General features: G+C 48.3%; 1 protein-coding gene across 6 annotated transcripts in view; it reads right to left on the minus strand.

Annotated features, from left to right (window-relative positions):
• The window catches only part of HSF2BP (heat shock transcription factor 2 binding protein), an 83,152-nt gene extending 66,064 nt beyond the window's left edge, over positions 1–17,088 (minus strand). The window contains exons 1-4 of one of the 6 annotated variants that reach the window (XM_073804558.1): positions 16,983–17,088; positions 15,967–16,223; positions 15,052–15,202; positions 1,269–1,372 (exon numbers count right to left, since the gene is read on the minus strand). In XM_073804558.1, coding sequence (XP_073660659.1) covers positions 1,269–1,372; positions 15,052–15,202; positions 15,967–16,002 — 291 coding nt within the window. In that variant the 5' untranslated portion in view covers positions 16,003–16,223; positions 16,983–17,088. Of the gene's footprint in view, positions 1–1,268; positions 1,373–15,051; positions 15,203–15,966 lie in introns of all 6 variants that reach the window. The other 5 variants (XM_033856169.2, XM_073804561.1, XM_073804560.1 and 2 more) reach the window with 5 other exon arrangements.
• Positions 17,089–17,114: the final 26 nt, after the last annotated feature.

Below are 17,114 nucleotides of genomic sequence, written 5' to 3' on the forward strand. Positions count from 1 at the left end.
TCTACGTGCTCAGTATTAAAGTCTATACAGTCCATTTCTCCATCCATCTGGAAAGATGTTGTTGAGCCATGTTTTTCAAGGAGAAAAACTACCGTGGCTTCCAGTTCTTTGATGAAACCTCAGATGCGTGGCCTTCTGGCCAAGTGTCTGCAATTTCATATTGCTGGAGCATTCACTGTATCTCTGGGAGCTGCAGCTTTCTATAAGTTTGCTGTGGCTGAACCAAGAAAGAAGGCATATGCAGATTTCTACAGAATTTACGATTCCATAAAAGATTTTGCCGCGATGAGGAAAGCTACTGTCTTTCAGAGTGCAAAATGATTTTGGAATGTAAAGAATGTCTTTGGGTTGATTTCCACGGCAGTTTGTCACTTACCTGTGTTCCTAAACTATGAAACTAAGAACTATGAATATCTGGGTTAAGGAATAGTTTTTCTTGATAAATAAACAATTAACAAATACGTGGGGGAAAAATAAAGGCTATACAAAATCCATCGGTTTTGGAAAACCTCCACTGCAGCCACAAACCTTCAGAACTCCTCCACACAAGGAGGTAGTGTGACACAAAGCTTAGCACACGGCAGTGGGGCCTGGGACCAGCCTCCTCTCACTCCGGCAGGTTAACAGCACCTGCTGATCCAGCTGTGCTGGGAGAAACAAGTGAGATGCATGGACGGCTGCTGACCACCTGCCAGCACACAGTTAACAACACATCCTGGCTTGTCACTAGTACTATTACTCCTTTACTATTCAAAAATAAAAATTCAAGCTCCGAATATCAGCAGAAGTGGTAGAAGAGTTCTAGTTTTATAGAAGAGGAAATAACTTATTCCATGCAAAAAAATGTATAATTTTCAAGAAATATTGTTAGTCTCCCCAAATATTAAAATGAAATATAACTGTTTTTTTCTAAAATATCAGGAAATGATGTGTGAAGTTAATTACAAATACTTCTATTTAATATATCTATCTCTGATTATAAATCCTTGTATGCATGATTTTTTCAAGATTATTATGAGTTTTAATAACTTGGATCGGGCTTTTAAACACTGAATTAACAGTAAGTGACTACCAAAAGGCACCAAGTAAATAATCCCCCACATTAAATGGTTGTAAAATCCAAATGATCAACTATTTTCCAGCCCGTTCAGAATAAATACATGTGAAAATGCAGCGTCTTGAGGCTTGCGGGCTGGGCTGTGGCCGGCGCCACTCTGCGGTCACGGCCGCGGCGCCGGCACTTCGCAGGGACCCTGTGAGCGGCGCACCTTCTTCTCGCTCACGCTGTCCTCTTGCACAGACTCCAGGCGGGCTTTGAAGTGCTCACAATCCATTCTCAGCTGCTCTAACTCTTGCTCTTTCCTTTCCAGATCTAGAAGAGACAGAGGAATATTCAGTATTTCAAATCACTAATCTCTCTGAGCATCCATTTTGCTTGATCTTCTCCTAGGAAAACCTGATCTCTTAGGTAGGATTATTCACATAACCAGTCCCTGAATAACCAATGTTCTAACAGTCCTGCTTTTTAAGTTTTTGTCCGTTTTTTGCCCATGGCAGAAAGCACCTTTTTGTTTTCTGTTTTCTGTTTCTGAGACTTCATTTTACTGCCAGACTTGCACTCAAGGTTTTAAGAAAGCGTGTTATTTAAAGGATTGAAGGCAGGGCTGAGCAGCCCGACTGTCTCATGGCACAGACTTGTATCTGCTCCATAAAAAGCAGAAGGCAGCTCAGTGAGGAGACGGTGCCAGCCGGGCTGATTCACAAAGCTCGTCTCACCACGGGCAGACTGACTGCCCAGGAACAGCTGCTGCCGCAGTCAATGGAGAAATGAAAGCAGCGGCAATGGAGACAAGAGGTGGCCACAGTGAAAGATGGGAGGTAGGGAACGCTCCCTCTCTACCACATTCGTTCAGGTGATGACTCAGAGGGCCAACAAAAATCCCAAAAGACATCCGTGCTAATAACTCTGAAATCAACCGTATTGTCAACTCTAAATAAAAAATATGCTACAGAAATAGTGACATTCAAAAAGCAAAGAAACAGGTGCTTTAAAGTTTTAAGTGCCTTGACTTCAAGGACTAAGATATCATCCGTTTTAATGCTAACATATACCAAGATTTGAGCGGGGGCTTGTGCTCAGAGCTACTGGTGTAACTTCTTAATTAAAGTAGCGCTGCTTGGGGACGGTGATTCTCAAACTTTACTGTGCATCAGAATCCCCTGGAAGGCTTGTCCAGGCACAGCCTGCCGGGCCCCATCCTCAGTTTCTGCCTCTGAAGTAGGCCTGAGGATCTGCATTTCTAACAAGTTCCCAGTGAGGTTGATACTGCTGGCCTGGGAACAGAGTTTGAGAGTGACTGCTTCAGGGCAACAGCCACATCTCTCACCACCAACAAAATGAAATCAACACACAGCCCGCAAAGCAAACAACGGAGCCCAGCCCTAGGGATGTAAACTAGCGGGAAAAATGGAGGGCCGTACAAGGCAGCCTGCCCTGAGAGCGCCTCACAGGGCAGATGCTGGAAAATGGAGCATCGCTCCACCCTAGAGAAGCGGCTCCCAGACACTTCCTCCAACGGACAAAAGAGAAGGGGTGTGGCTTTATGACCTAGGGGTCTGGGACAGCAAGGAAAGCCCAGACGAGACACTGGCGGTGGGGGTGGGGGGTGGGATCAGTGCTAAGAACAATGCAGGCATTCCAAAAGCTCTGGAAAAATAAAGGGAGGCCTACATTTTCTAGAGACCCTATGCCCTAGAAGGGAGATTAAAACCTAAAGCTAAATATTCAGTTAACGATTGTGAAACAGCTGGCAAAGCTTCTCTTAAAACGAGTTTCTTAGAAACTGGGGTGGGAGGTATTATGCCACAACATGACTTTCACTGGAATTCTTAATTTTGTCCCACTAATCCTGGCCACCCAAGAAACCAACTATATCAATCAAGTGCTATACTTTGAAAAATACGTATCTGCCTTTTGTAACGATGTTAAACTTATGAGTGAAATGTGAACTGCAAATGGTCACAGACAAAAAGAAACAAAATGAACAAAAACTGAGATAAAATCATTGGTGGCATAAAACTTTTTCTTTGCAGTTAATTTTTAATTTTTAATTTTTTCTTCTATTACTAAACTGTATATTACTCAAACATGGTAAAGAAGACAGGAAACAACACGGCTCACGTGTAAAAATATGTAGGAATTAATTATGACCACCCAAAAGACTCACTATGGTAATTTCATAATCTCTCACTCTATATAGCTGCTTATGACCTCACTGTAAGTTAACATAACAAAGGGACGGGGTTAAACCATCCCACTCTACCCCCCAGAATTCAAAGGCAGTATCAGGGGTGTCAACCCACCCACCCCAGGCTCTCCAGGAGGCAGGTGGTGGCTTTGTGCTGTACAAGGCCACCGCCTTGTGGCGAGAAGGGAGCACTGCTGCCACCTCCCTGCATTTTCAACGTGGCCCACACGGCATGCCTGCCGCCTAAAGCATGAGGGCAGGGATCTTCACGTGTTCTGATGCATCTCACGAGCCTAGAACAGTACACGGCACCGAGCAGGCACTTTATAAATACTTGTCACGTAAATGAATTTCACTTCTTTATACAGTCCAGCTAACCCCTGGATAAAGAAAATAACTCAGCTATTTTGATTGTATGTCTTATTCCTCTACAAGAGGATATATTGCTTTTGCAATTTGTTTTAAAAATCAGGGACAGAAATAATACCTATGCAGTACATTATACATGGTCAAGACATTACTTTACCCAGCCTCAGTATTAGAACGAGGAAGAGGCTGCCACCCAGCCTAGACTGTAGTTCAACTGCTAAGCTTTGGCATTCAAAACGAAGGAGAAATCTAACTGAGTAAAAGGGTGGCCTAGACAGACTATCAGTATATAGAAACAACCTAAATCACAGGTCAGTTCAACATCTATATATCTTCTGAAACTTAGAATCCTTTTTTGATAGCTTTAATAACATGAGAATGACTATCAACTTATTCACGGGACGGGTAGAGAGAGCCATAAATGAAAAGCGGGGTGACTAAAACCCAGCTAAAGAAACTTAAACTATAAAAAAAGGGATCGATTTCTCCTACCCTTTACCACCTGGCATGTTTATAATACATTATTAATTGTAATATTTAATAAATTATCAGATATTTCATGTAATAAGAAAAAAATATGTTTTTAATCAAAATAGCTCAGTAAAGAGTCTCAAATCCAAACTAAGGGCTTTTTCATAGCCATCAACTTTTACATTCTTCTCACTAATAGGTTTAGAAAAGAATTCAGAATTAGCTACTGATGGAATCCATCTTTACTATGAGCTGAGACTTGGAGGGTATGTTAGTTTCCTAGATCTGCCATAACAAAGTACCACAGACTGGGTGGCTTAGAACAGAAATGTATTCTCTCATCATTCTGGAGGCTACAGTTTGAAATCAAGCTGTTGGCAAGGACACGCTCCCTCTGAAATCTGTGGATGAAGGATCCTTTCCCGTCTCTTCCACCTTCTGGTGGCCCCAGACGTCCCTGGGCTTGCAGCAGTGTAACCCCAACCTGCCTCTGCCTTTGTCTGGCCTCCTCCCTGTCTCTTCACATTATCTTCCCTCCGTGTACTTCTGTCTCTGTGTCCAAATTCCCTCTTTGAAGAAGGATACCAGTCATACTGGATTAGGGCCCACCCTAAAGACCTCATTTTAACTTAATCGGCCTGTCAAAAAATGTAAGTTGAAAAAGTGAAAAGATGAGAATATTCCGGGATTCATTTAAACACAAAAAAAACCCCTCAGTTAAAGAGTTTAAATGCATTTCCAGCCAAACGACACTTTAATTAGCTGTCAAATTTTTAAAACAAACCAAAGGGAGTGGGGGAGGAGAGTTGGAACCAGAATATGGAAATAGAAATTTTTTTCCTGCGCTGCCAAAAATCTGCTTGTTTTTCTAACGTAAAGGCCACCGGAGCACTCTCAGAAGAGGAAGGAGACGTGTGACTAATAGGAATCCGTCCTGTGCTGGCACCGCCACGTACTTGGCTCTACCTTTTCACACCTCCACGTTGCAGCTCCTCAGTCTGCCCGGGAATTATCACGGCAGAGGATCTGATCTTATCCTTTTTATATCCCCACATCGCCTAGCAGAGCTTGACACACACCAGGCATACAGTGAATACCTACCTGATTGACTTTCAACTGAGTTCTATCGCAGAAAACTAAGATCAACCTTGCTGAACTCAAACGAATACTGTTAAAGTTATTTCCCAAACCAAAGAGTCAGGGACTTCTGCTTTTCATTCACTGGCATAAAATACAATGTTAACAACTGGGTGGTCGATAGTGATCTGTCCAAGTAACACACGTCTCCACCCTCCACCTTGGCTACCTTTCTGCTCCTCAGTCCACTAAGCCCCAAACAGCAGTCCATCTTCTCCCTTCCCAGTCCCCTGCATTCTGGACAGTCTCCACGCGCCCTTCAGATCCACTCTCCAACCTGCTCTGTCCCGAGGGGTAAAAGGCTGAACCCAACCTCCACAGCGACCGGCTCCCCTGCCTGCTGGATTTGAACAGTGGGTCCCCACAGGAAACAAGGACAGGAGGCAGGGTGGGACATCAACTTACCCACTGCATTACCCCTGCCAGGTTCAAGCAGCAGTGGTTTCCTCCTCTGAGCTGAGGCATGGTCCTGCCCAGCACCCACCCTCCTGCCAGTCTGGCCGCTCGCTGGGAGGCCACAGCGCCCCACTCTTCCAGGTTCTGGGCCTTCGCCTCCCTTGTGCTGGTTCCCCAAACCCTGCCCACCTTGGTCTGTCATCGCTTCATGATATGCTCTGTTTACCCTTTCTGTTTCCTGCCAGGAGCTGGACTTGATACACTCTGGTATTTATTACCTCATATGGGCCACAATAAACCTTTGGTCAAATTAAATAATATCTTCTTGGCACTCACTCTTTAATGATTATCCCACTCTCTAATAATTCTCTGTCTAGTTCATATTTCTTCTTTTTCCTTTTTTTTTGGTGGCTGTACCACGCAGCTTGTGGGATCTTAGTTCCCCGACCAGGGATTGAACCCGCGTCCTCAGTAGTGAAAGCGCGGAGTCCTAACCACTGGACTGCCAGGGAAGTCCCTAGCTCATATTTCTATGGGCCAGAATAATTCTTCTCTGAGTTGAAACAGAGATCCCCCTCTCTTCTCATTAATATCAAACTCCTGGGCAATTAATCTCAGAACACCCCACAAATGTTTTAGAAATCACTTAGTGCAGCGCTTTTCAAACCCCACTGCTAAGAACCCAAGTGCCTCAGGGATGCTTATGGTTCTGTAAACATTTAATTAGTATTTCCATCTTACAATATGTTTTTCGCTGTTTTATTTGGAAATAATTTCAAACTTACAAAATGTTGCATGAATAAAAATAATACAACGAATACCCACATACCCTTTACCCACACTTACATACTGTTAACACTTCACCACATTTGCTCATCATTTGGACCATACACAAGCATACACACAGCACATTTTTTCAGCCAGTTTCGAGTAAGTTACATATATCATGGTCCTTTACTTCTAAATACTTCAGTGAACATTTTCCAAGAATAGGGATAATGTCTTAGTTACCCAGTATACACAGATGTCAACTTGAGAAAAATTAACATACCTTTACCTAATCTACCACAGACGTTAGAATTTTGTCAAATGATCTAAAATTGCCCTTTACAGCATCTTCTTCCTTCAAGGTACAGCATCTGGTCTAGGATCAGGTATCGCATTTAACTGTCATGTGTCTTTAGTCTCCATTAATCTGGAACATCTCCATAGCCTGCGCTGTCTGTATGACATCACAATACATTTTTAACAATTTAAAAATCATAACAACATACATGGAAGAACCATTTCCAGCTAGCATGGTGGTGCAGCAGATCAATCCTCCCCCCAAGAACAAGTAGGAAAGCAGAATTTGAACAAACCAGAAAAAAGTTGTTTCAAAGTATCTGAGAGTTACCAAATCACGTAGGCCTTGAGAGCCGAGACCTAGAGAAGAGGGAGCTGCACTGAAGTGAGCAAGCCCAACTTCCCAGCCCACTCTTCCCCAAGGCATCTGCATATTCAAAAGCAGCACAGGCAAAGAGGCAGCAGAGCTAAGCAGAGCATCTCGCCACGGAGTACAGAGCTACTAGGCAGCCGAGACCTAGGGCAGGCCATGATCCTGGAGGAGAGGGAAGCACAGGGAAAGCGCAGAGGGGCTGCAGAGGGAGGCGGGCGGGCGGTGAGTGGAGAGAGACCAGGAGGCCAGGCAGAGCTGTCATCAACCTCATGGCGCTGGAGAGGTCAGAACGGAAGGTCAGCGCACTTCCCTGGTGCTCCAGCGGGTAAGACTCTGCGCTCCCAGTGCAGGGGGCCTGCGTTTGATCCATGGTCGGGGACCTAGATCCCACATGCATGCCGCAACTGAGAGTACGCACACTGCAACTAAGACCTGGTGCAGCCAAATAAATAAATATTTAAAAAAAGAGAAAAGAACTGAAGGTCAGGCAGGGTCCACCTAGATGGAAGGACTCTGGGAAAGGACTCAAGCTCTCAGTTAGACGCCCCTGAAGAGCTAAAACCCTAAGAGGGAGAATGAACTAGACACAGGCCAGCTCGAACTCAGACTGAAACCAGCCGTGAACCAGCTCAATGCCTAACTGGATTTAGGTGAACTACTCTGACTCCATTCTAACTGACTGAGAGAAGCCGGGGGAAAAAGTCCTTGCTGGAGAAAAATATCAAATCCAGAGCCTCTACACACTTCACTCTTTAAAATCCATTAATCAATAAAAAAAATTACCAGAACTACCAACAGGAGCAACAGACAATACAAGCAGATCAACAGGTGATCCAGACAATGGATTTATCAGACTCAGACTCTGAAATAACTGTGACTGATATGTTCCAGAAATAGACAACAAGAGAGTTTCATCAGGGAGCTGGAATAAACAACAATCTAGTAGAAAATCAACACAAAAACTAATAAATACTAGTATTTAAAAATAATTTTAAAGTAAATAACAGAGCTAATAAAGAATTGAGAATCAGACCCACATAAAACTAGCTACTACGACAAAAGACACTGTAGCTCAGGAGGGGAAGACCGCCCTTTCGATAAACGGCACTGGGTCAGTTGGCACAGATGGCTAGTGGCTATTTTTATTTATTTAGTTAGTTAGTTTTTGCGGTACGCGGGCCTCTCACTGTTGTGGCCTCTCCCATTGCGGAGCACAGGCTCCGGACGCGCAGGCTCAGCGGCCACGGCTCACGGGCCCAGCCGCTCCGCGGCATGTGGGATCTTCCCGGACCGGGGCACGAACCCGTGTCCCCTGCATCAGCAGGCGGACTCTCAACCACTGCGCTACCAGGGAAGCCCACTAGTGGCTATTTTTAAAACAGATGTAGACAGCATAGATCATACAACACCTTCATCACCACAGAAGGTTCTACTGGACTATGCTCACAGAGGTAAGGTGCTGCTGTACAGATTTCAAATTACACAAAGTAACTTCTTCTCTCTGCTAAAAACCTAGTCAAATATCTCTCCAGTATATCATGGCTGCACTTCTTTGCATTCATTGCTGATATGCACTCTACTAACATTTAAATATATTTATTTAAACAAATATTTTAAGTTAAAACTAATGTTGCAAATTTTAAAATGTCAGTAATGACACTGTAGTTTATGTTTGGCGTCAACACGTAAAATTAAATAATTCCAACGCCTCTGAGACTCTGAGTGAATATCTGACAGACTGCCAGTAAGGTGGCAAGTTGTTTTTAAATTATATCATTTAACATCTCAAATGCAACATAATTCATTTGGAAAGTGTCTTCTATAAGACAATGAAAATTTAAACAGGCTGAGTGACTTTTCCATCATCTCTCTCCAAAATGAACACCTACCAAGAAAGGCAAGAAATTCTTAGACTTGGTGACTTAGTTGTGAAACAAAAATATCTGACCCCTCTGATTTCAAGCTTCAAGATCAGTTTAATTGAAAACTGTCCTCATGTTACAAGGTGAGCTGTTTAAAACATTTCTCATTTGCAATTCCTTATCTCTGGGATTTGTCTTTTTCTTGCTACTTAACAACCACAATTAAAAATAGAAACTGGACACTGAGGATGGTACTGCAACCGTCTTCCAAAATGTCTAACATTAAATTTTTGTTTTCATCAAAACACCTTCATTGGGGACTTCCCTGGTGGCACAGTGGCTAAGAATCCGCCTGCCAATGCAGGGGACACGGGTTCGAGCCCTGGTCCGGGAAGATCCCATATGCCGCGGAGCAACTAAGCCCGTGTGCCACAACTACTGAGCCCGTGTGCCACAACTACTGAAGCCCGCACGCCTAGAGCCCGTGCTCCGCAACAAGAGAAGCCACCACAATGAGAAGCCCGCGCACCCCAATGAAGGGTAGCCCCCGCTCGCCGCAACTAGAAAAAGCCTGCATGCAGCAACGAAGACCCAACACAGCCAAAAATAAATAAATAAATTCTAAAAAAAAACCTTCATTGTACCCACTGATTTTAAAAGTAAATGTTATAAAACTGAATTTTTAAAATAATTATGCAGGAAATACAACATTCATTTATTTTACATATTGAACAACCATATACTATATAAAATTTTACTTTTTTAAAAAAAGCAGGATTCTCCCAGTTTAAAACAAATTTGTGCCATATGCTGATGTAGTAATACCTCCTTCACTGTTGGAAGAATGTGCACCAGAAGGGATGACAGAAAAGGGGGGTGAGCTAACTTTTACTGAGTACAGTTGAGCCCTGAACAACACGGGAGTTATGAGTGCTGACCCCACCCCACCCCCCAAAGTACAGCTTTGCAGTCAGCCCTCCACACCCGCCGCGAGGAGGGCTGTGCGGCGCTGCAGCATCACGGGGACCCGTTTACTACACGAGTGTCCAGGGCCCCTCCACCTGAGGACGTCCTCGTCCTCTCCGTGGAGGGCGACCCAGCCCCGCCTGTACCAAGCACGTGCCAAAGGGGAGCTCACTGTAACGCTTGATGCCTCCAGTGAGGCAAGCGCGGCTGTCCTCGTTCTAGACAGGGAAACAGTGGAGACGGCCCACAGCAGCAGTGCACAGACCACTCCTGCATCCCCGTATCCCCCCGCTGAGCTCTGCGCCCACCTACGGAGCCTAACCAGACCAACCATTTCTTCTCACGTCCTGTCCACTCCATCCATGCAGCCACAGTCCACACTCTAACGTCAAGTCCAGACCTTCCTTGATGAGCACTTTACCATTAATTTTTCTTCACCTTCCAACCAAGTCCTCAACCTATCCTAACTTAGATGCAAAAATCATTCCCCTGAAAATGTCATTTTCATCACTATTTTGAAGTCATTTCCATGTGCTAGTTTCCAACGGCCTCTGCTTTCGAAGTTAAAACAATAATCCGTGGTTACTCTGCCTTCCTTAAACTGCTCACATTTACTGACATCTGCTATACCCCGATCTCTGCTCCACATGTCAAGCAGAGAAGCTAGCCGGTTAACCCACGAACAATCCTGCTCACTCCCATCTGTGACTTTCACACATGCCTTACCCTAGCCTAAAACATCGTCCCACTTCCCTTCTAATAAATCATGCCTCTGCCCTCAATGCTCATCTATTCCCCAAAGATTCCCAGGCAACACCCTTGTAGGATTATTCCGAACTCCACCACCTACTGCCCAGTTTCCCAAAAGAAACTCAGTTACCGTGCTAGAGGCAGAATTAAGTCCCATTCACGACCTGACACCCATCACACCACCCTAAGCCCTCTGGCTGGCTTGTGCAGCCTGAGCCCATCCAAACCATCCAAAGATCCACACCTATTCTCCTAGAGAAACTTGCCCTAAAGTCAGGTGTGTGGCTTCCCTCTCCCTCCTCCCTGCCTGCATCCACTCCTACGTTGCCCTTTCTCATTGCTTGAGACGGGAGGCACACAGCAACTCTGACACTGGTCAAAGCCAAGAACTGTCCTGGACCACAGGCCAGTGAGAGGGAGGATGAACCCACATGTCAAACAGCTCTCGCTGCCACCGTGTGATTCTTGGATTGACTCTAAGGGACCCCTTTTCAAAGCGATGGCTCATGTGATCCCTCTGGGAAGACAGGCCCTTGGGAAGGCCGAGGAAGGGCCATCAGACCTAGTCCTCACAAAGAGATAAAGGGGCGGGGGGGTGATTTTTGTTTTCTTTCATGTCACCTGAGTGGTAAGAGCCAAGGAATTCCCTGGTGGCCCAGTGGTTAGGACTCCGCACTTTCACTGCCGAGGGCCTAGGTTCGATCCCTGGTCTGGGAACTAAGATCCCACAAGCTGTGCAGTGCAGCCAAAAAAAGAAAAAAAAAAAGAATTCAAGAGCCAAAATTAAGTGAAAGATGCCTCTTAGGAGGCCACCTTCTAGGCCAGGCCTCAGACCAGAGAAGCAGAAGTCTTCAAGGGCCAGCTCGTGCTCAAGGTTCACAGTGAAGCCGGCCACAAGCACTGCGGTCCACTTCGACCCTCCCTTCCTATACACCCGGTGACCTGCAGCACACACTAGCCTCACGAGATACCACTGCAAATTTAAAAAAAGAGCATGCAGGAACGGGAGGCTGGGTGGTCCCTTAGGACCAAATACTCAGCCAGGCACAGAGAATATAACGGGAGACCCTGCCCTTCCACCAATTTATACTGTAAGATGGGACTAAAACCATTCTGTCTGAAGGAAAAGTACAGGGTGCTATGACAACATCCAACAGGAAGACAAATCTTGTCTAGGCAGTCAGATAAGGAAATGAGTCTGGGCCGGAGGCTAAGTCCAATAATACAAATCCTTTCAAGCCACGGTACAGTTTTAAGGTTTGGGGTGGTAGGGGGTTTGGGTCAGGGTTTTGTTTGTTTTTTGGTCTTTATCCTAAGAGCAAAGAGAAGCCACTGAAAACTGACTTAAGCAGGGGAATGACATAATCAGACTGAATTGTTAAAAATTACTCAGGCTACAGTATACAAAGTGGACTGGCAAGTGGCAATGAGATAATGCTATCAGGAGCAGAGATTCAGGCACAATGACAGGGGCCTGGACTCGGTGGAGGCAGTGGCGATGGAGGTGGTGGATGCATCGATGCGGGGAAACGTACAGGACTTACGGGGAGACAGGCCGGGGCTGGAAGGGGAGAGAACAGTGAGAGGAGAGGTGGGCAACAAGGAGGATCCCAGGTCTCTGCCTGGATGGTGGTGCCCTGGGGAGGCTGGGAAAGCCTGGTGTCCAGTGGGGTAGGGGCGGGATAGCATGAGTCAGACGTGAGAAAGTAAAATTCGCCTGCTCTGAGAAAGTGAAAATCTGTCCTGCAATTTGCTGGGCTGGGATAACAGACACAGAAAGCTGGCTGCCAAGTTAACAGGAAACAGCATTTCTCCCAAGGACACACTGCAAGGGTAAAGTGTCATGATGAACCCTTCTTTCAGTGGCTACTGATTTCTTGTTCAGAGAAAGTTTACTCTTTAAAATCCTAGACTATCAGAAATTGTGCTGTTTGGAATTATACTAGTAAGGAGGAGGAAACACCCACTCTCGCCTGCAGGGTTGCAGTCACTGTGACACAGAGCAGAGCCTTGATAGCCAGCTAGCTGCAGAGCTTCAAATAAAGGATTTCTAGACCTGATGTACCACCATCTACCTAAATTTTGTAGTTTTCAATGAAGCAGGACCTGGGGCCACTGCAGTGAGACCTGATGCTGACCCCTTCACACACAGACCCACTCTGCTTGGAGCCCATGAAATCACAGCTCCATGTGCACTCCACCTAAACTCGGCCCTGCCTCAAATCCTACGGCAACTCTGTCCTTTCCTTTGTTGGCAAAATGCCCACAGTCCCTCTGGTGTGTGGTCTCCCTCACTGCAACGAGCCAATAATCTGCCCTTGTCAGAATACAGGTCCTTCCTGATGGCTGCAGGCTGATAACACTAAGACAAACACTTAGATTTTTTTTTTTTTTTTTTTTTTTTTTTGCGGTACACAGGCCTCTCACTGTTGTGGCCTCTCCCGTTGCAGAGCACAGGCTCCGGACGCGCAGGCTCAGCGGCCATGGCTCACGGGCCCAGCCGCTCCGCGGCATGTGGGATCTTCCCGGACCGGGGCACGAATCCGTGTCCCCTGCATCAGCAGGCGGACTCTCAACCACTGCGCCAACAGGGAAGCCCCAAACACTTAAAATTTGAAATGAATGTGAAACAAGCGAGAAGAAATGCCAAGTAGGAGTTAGATACAGGGCCCTGAGCCTGGAGAAGTCAGGCTAGATAAAAACCTATGAGACACTGGTATCAAGATGGCAACTAAAGCTATGTGTGTGCCGAGGTTGCCCACGGAGAGGCCACGGAGGAGACAAGGGGGCCTACGCCTGAGCCTCGAGCACCTCCACGAGCTGAAAGGCTGCTGCAAAGAAGGCTGACTCAGCAAAGCAGACGGAGAAGATCAATGGAAAAGAGGTGATGGTGTGGCTGGGGAAGACCAAGGGCTGTGAGGCAAGATCTCCTAAAGCCTAACTTTGATCAAGTCGCCATGGACTCACTTGTGGGCCTCGTTTTTGTAACCACCAGCCTGATTCTGACAGAGGACTAATCTCCAAAAATTGACTTGCGCTCACCAACTCATGAGAAGACCCTGACGTATTCTTCAGAATGCCAGTTCATTAATTTTCAGTGAGAAATACAACTACTCAGCAGGCTGACATACTCAGCTGCTGATCAGCACTTTGCTTCCCGAAATGAGCACAAGATCAGGACTAAGAAAATTAAGAAGACAACGACCTGGGGCTATGGTAACCAGTGACAGAGGGCACACCTGGCAGCATCCCAGCAGGAAACAAGGGAACCCTGGTGTGGCCTTTATGGAAAGGACTACTTACAGGAGGGACAGCAGGGGTCAGAGACCCAAAAGGGATGGGAAGGCACCCAGGGACTAGCAGCAGCCCTCCAGCTGAAAGAACGAGGAGGGGAAACAGCGCTCCTGGAGCCCAGCGAGAGCTGCGGGTGGCTCCCGGGTGCGAGTCACAGCTGTGGAGGAAGCGGGGGGAAACACCCCACACTCCTTCTGCCCACTGACGCCTTCTATCGGTGAGCACCCCTGGCAGCCTGCAGGAGCCCACCTCGCAGGGCACCCCACTGGGCAGAGAGCGGATCTGAGGATTCCAAGAGAGAATAAACAGGCAGGGAGCCATGGCAACCATGAGCATTCTCCCCTCTAACTGGACATGGCTGCCCCCTTGACCAGATGCTTTTCCACACACCAGAAACTTGTACTGTTGAGTCCAGATACCTTCTTGCCTGGACTAGCGCTAAAGACATGACCTGGGCCTCCCAGAGACACCTCTTCTAGAGGCTAAGCAGTGATGGCAAACGATCAAACACAACGGTAAGTCAGCCTTAACCCCTGCAGGCTGACTTGATAGTAACTCGGCCTCAGTCAGGCAAGTACTGAATCAATCCGAAACAGCTCCAAGAACCTCAGCAGGGCTCCTAGACTGATACCTGACACGATGGCTGAGCTCAGATCTCAGAATCTGAATGCACAAGTCCTAGCAACTTAAATCAGGGCTAAAGTTGACCCGTTCCTCCATGGAGAGAAGTATCTCTACAGACACAGCTGACCCCCTGCAAGGCTGCTGCATGGCGAGATCCTTAAGTGACACAAAAGAGACTTAATTTTTGGAATAGAGCTTTTAAATGATAAAGCATAAAATTCTTCCGCCAAAGATGAAAGGGGGAGAAAGGAGAGCTGGTAGCAGATACTCAGAAAGTTGGCAGCCCTTTTCCCCAACACAAATTTGCACACAGCCAAGTTGCTCATCGTGGGCACCTCCCTCCCTTGTCCCTTATCAGACTCTCCCAAACGTAATTATGAAGACGATAACAGTACCTTAAAGGTTATTTATAGTCACCTCACAGCTACGGAAGGCAAACCTGCTGAAACAGACTGCTGTCACCACCAGACACTGCTACAGATGAAGTAACACTCACTTTTTTCTACAATCTTTAATTTCTGGAAGCTTTCCAGCACTTCCCCGTTTAGTATTCTGGGTAAGAAGTCCCGTATTTGCATCACTTCAGTTGTCAGTCGTTCCAGGTCCTTCTTTCTGACTTTAACAAATTCTTCTTTGGTTCCCATATGCTAAAAGAACAAGCACACCTTAAGATTACTACACTTGTCCTCAGATGACTAAAACCAGCAGCCCAAGTGAGCCTGCCTCCTCTTTAACACCTCCTGGGTTCACAACTGTTTCAAAAGCACGTCTTCACCTAACGTGCCCTCCACTATGTACATCACAGCTAGAGCGGTGAAGCCCCAGCCTTCAAGGGACGAGCCAGGTTTTCCAAGCGCAAACGAGGCCCTACTGCTGAAAGCCCAGGGAAACGCCAGCAACTTCTTTTTAACGCTCCGCCAGCGCCACGCTAATCACGAGGAAAATGAATTTCACTGGATTCCTACTGGGTGCGCCAAGCCCCTTGCTGGCCAGCGCGCTTCGTGTTCACCACAGCCCTCAAGGCTGTCCCGCTGGGAAACGGGGGCACAGGCAGGCTAGGTGACTCTCAGGAACCCCAGGACCAGGGGACACCAGCAGCCCGGCAACCGTGAGGCCGAACAAGCCCGACCCGGCGACAGGCGACAGGGCCTCGCGGGCGGGGACACAGGAGGCACAGGAGCACGCCCACCGCCCACCGCTCAGCCTCCCAGACCCGCACGCGCGGTTTCCGGAGATGGGGTCGCCGCCCCCCATGCCCGGCCCAGGCCACGTTGTCCGCAGACGACGCCCAGGGCCCTCCCGGGCACAATGGGCAAGGCCCAGGCGGGCTGCGGTGCGGCTCAGCGTGGGGGAGCAGAGGGCGCCACAGCCCGGGCCCGCGGACGGCAGGCGGCCCAGCGCCCACACTGACCCGGCAGGTCTCCTCAGCGCCGCCCGCCTCCCCCATGGCGCCGCAGCCTCGGCTCAGTGCGCCTGCGCGGCGGCGCGCCCTCTGACCCTCACGTCAGAAAGCGCGGGAACGCGTGCACGCCGAGAGTCGGGCACGCAGAACCGTGAGGCTGGGGCCTCGCAGAGATTGGGCAGCCTTCTCGGCGGGAAACGCGGGTGCTCGGTCGGCAAGATCCTGCGTTGGCTCTTCTGGCTTAGCCGGGATTGTAAACTTGTTAACTGCAAAGCAAATGCACAGTGAGACCCACGTGTAAGTGTCCTGTGAAGTAAATCGAATCAGGCCTCTTCTGTTTGTTGGGGGATGTCAGACCAAGGGGCGATGCGTTCAAGGGAACCAGCACCCGCGCTCAGCCCGAGCTCCATGAGCAAAGGCCGAGGCTTTCCGACCACAGGCTGCTCGGGAGGTCTGCCCCGGTAGGGGGCCTTCGTGCAGCGGGCTGCTACGTAACTGAGACGACCACCATGAACTGGGAGACATCACCCAGTCCATTGCCTTGCCCCTACACGCCCACAGAGTTCGCAAAACAAGGTGCAGCCTGTGCATTCAAAGGTACCGGTTCCCGCACAACTACGACTTCGTCTGTCTGAAGCCGGCCGCAAGCCGACACCGCCGAGTCCCCGGCGTGCGTGCCCTCCAGGCCCGCGGACGGACCCACAAGCTCACGCTCCCAATCCTCGCGGCAGGGACACGGGCACTGGCGGTCGCCGGTCGGAGAGGTGAAGCCCGGCCGCCGCTAGGGCGGCCGGAGAAAGAGCTGCCCGCAACATCCCGCCAAAATCCCCAAGGGCGGCCTCTCTCCCCCGCCTCCACACCGCCCAGGCGGCCCGAGGAGTCCAATGCGATTAAAGACTCGGTGCCGCGTATCCCGGGGACCAGCTGCCGATCGGATGGGGACTGCGTGGAGTGGGCGCAAAAATGCTAGATGACGTAACACTGGCCATCCGTCTCTTCCTGGCCAACACCCAACGCCGGCTAACCTCGCAGTCAACGGCCCTGAACTTTGGCGACCGAGAGACTGCGGAACCGGGCAGGCGCGACGCGAACCTGAGCTGCGGGGGCCCGCCCCCTGCCCAGGCAGCCGCGCTTGCTCTCAGAACGCGCTGCGAGCG

This window comes from Tursiops truncatus, chromosome 4, assembly GCF_011762595.2.
Source record: "Tursiops truncatus isolate mTurTru1 chromosome 4, mTurTru1.mat.Y, whole genome shotgun sequence".
NCBI lineage: Eukaryota > Metazoa > Chordata > Mammalia > Artiodactyla > Delphinidae > Tursiops > Tursiops truncatus.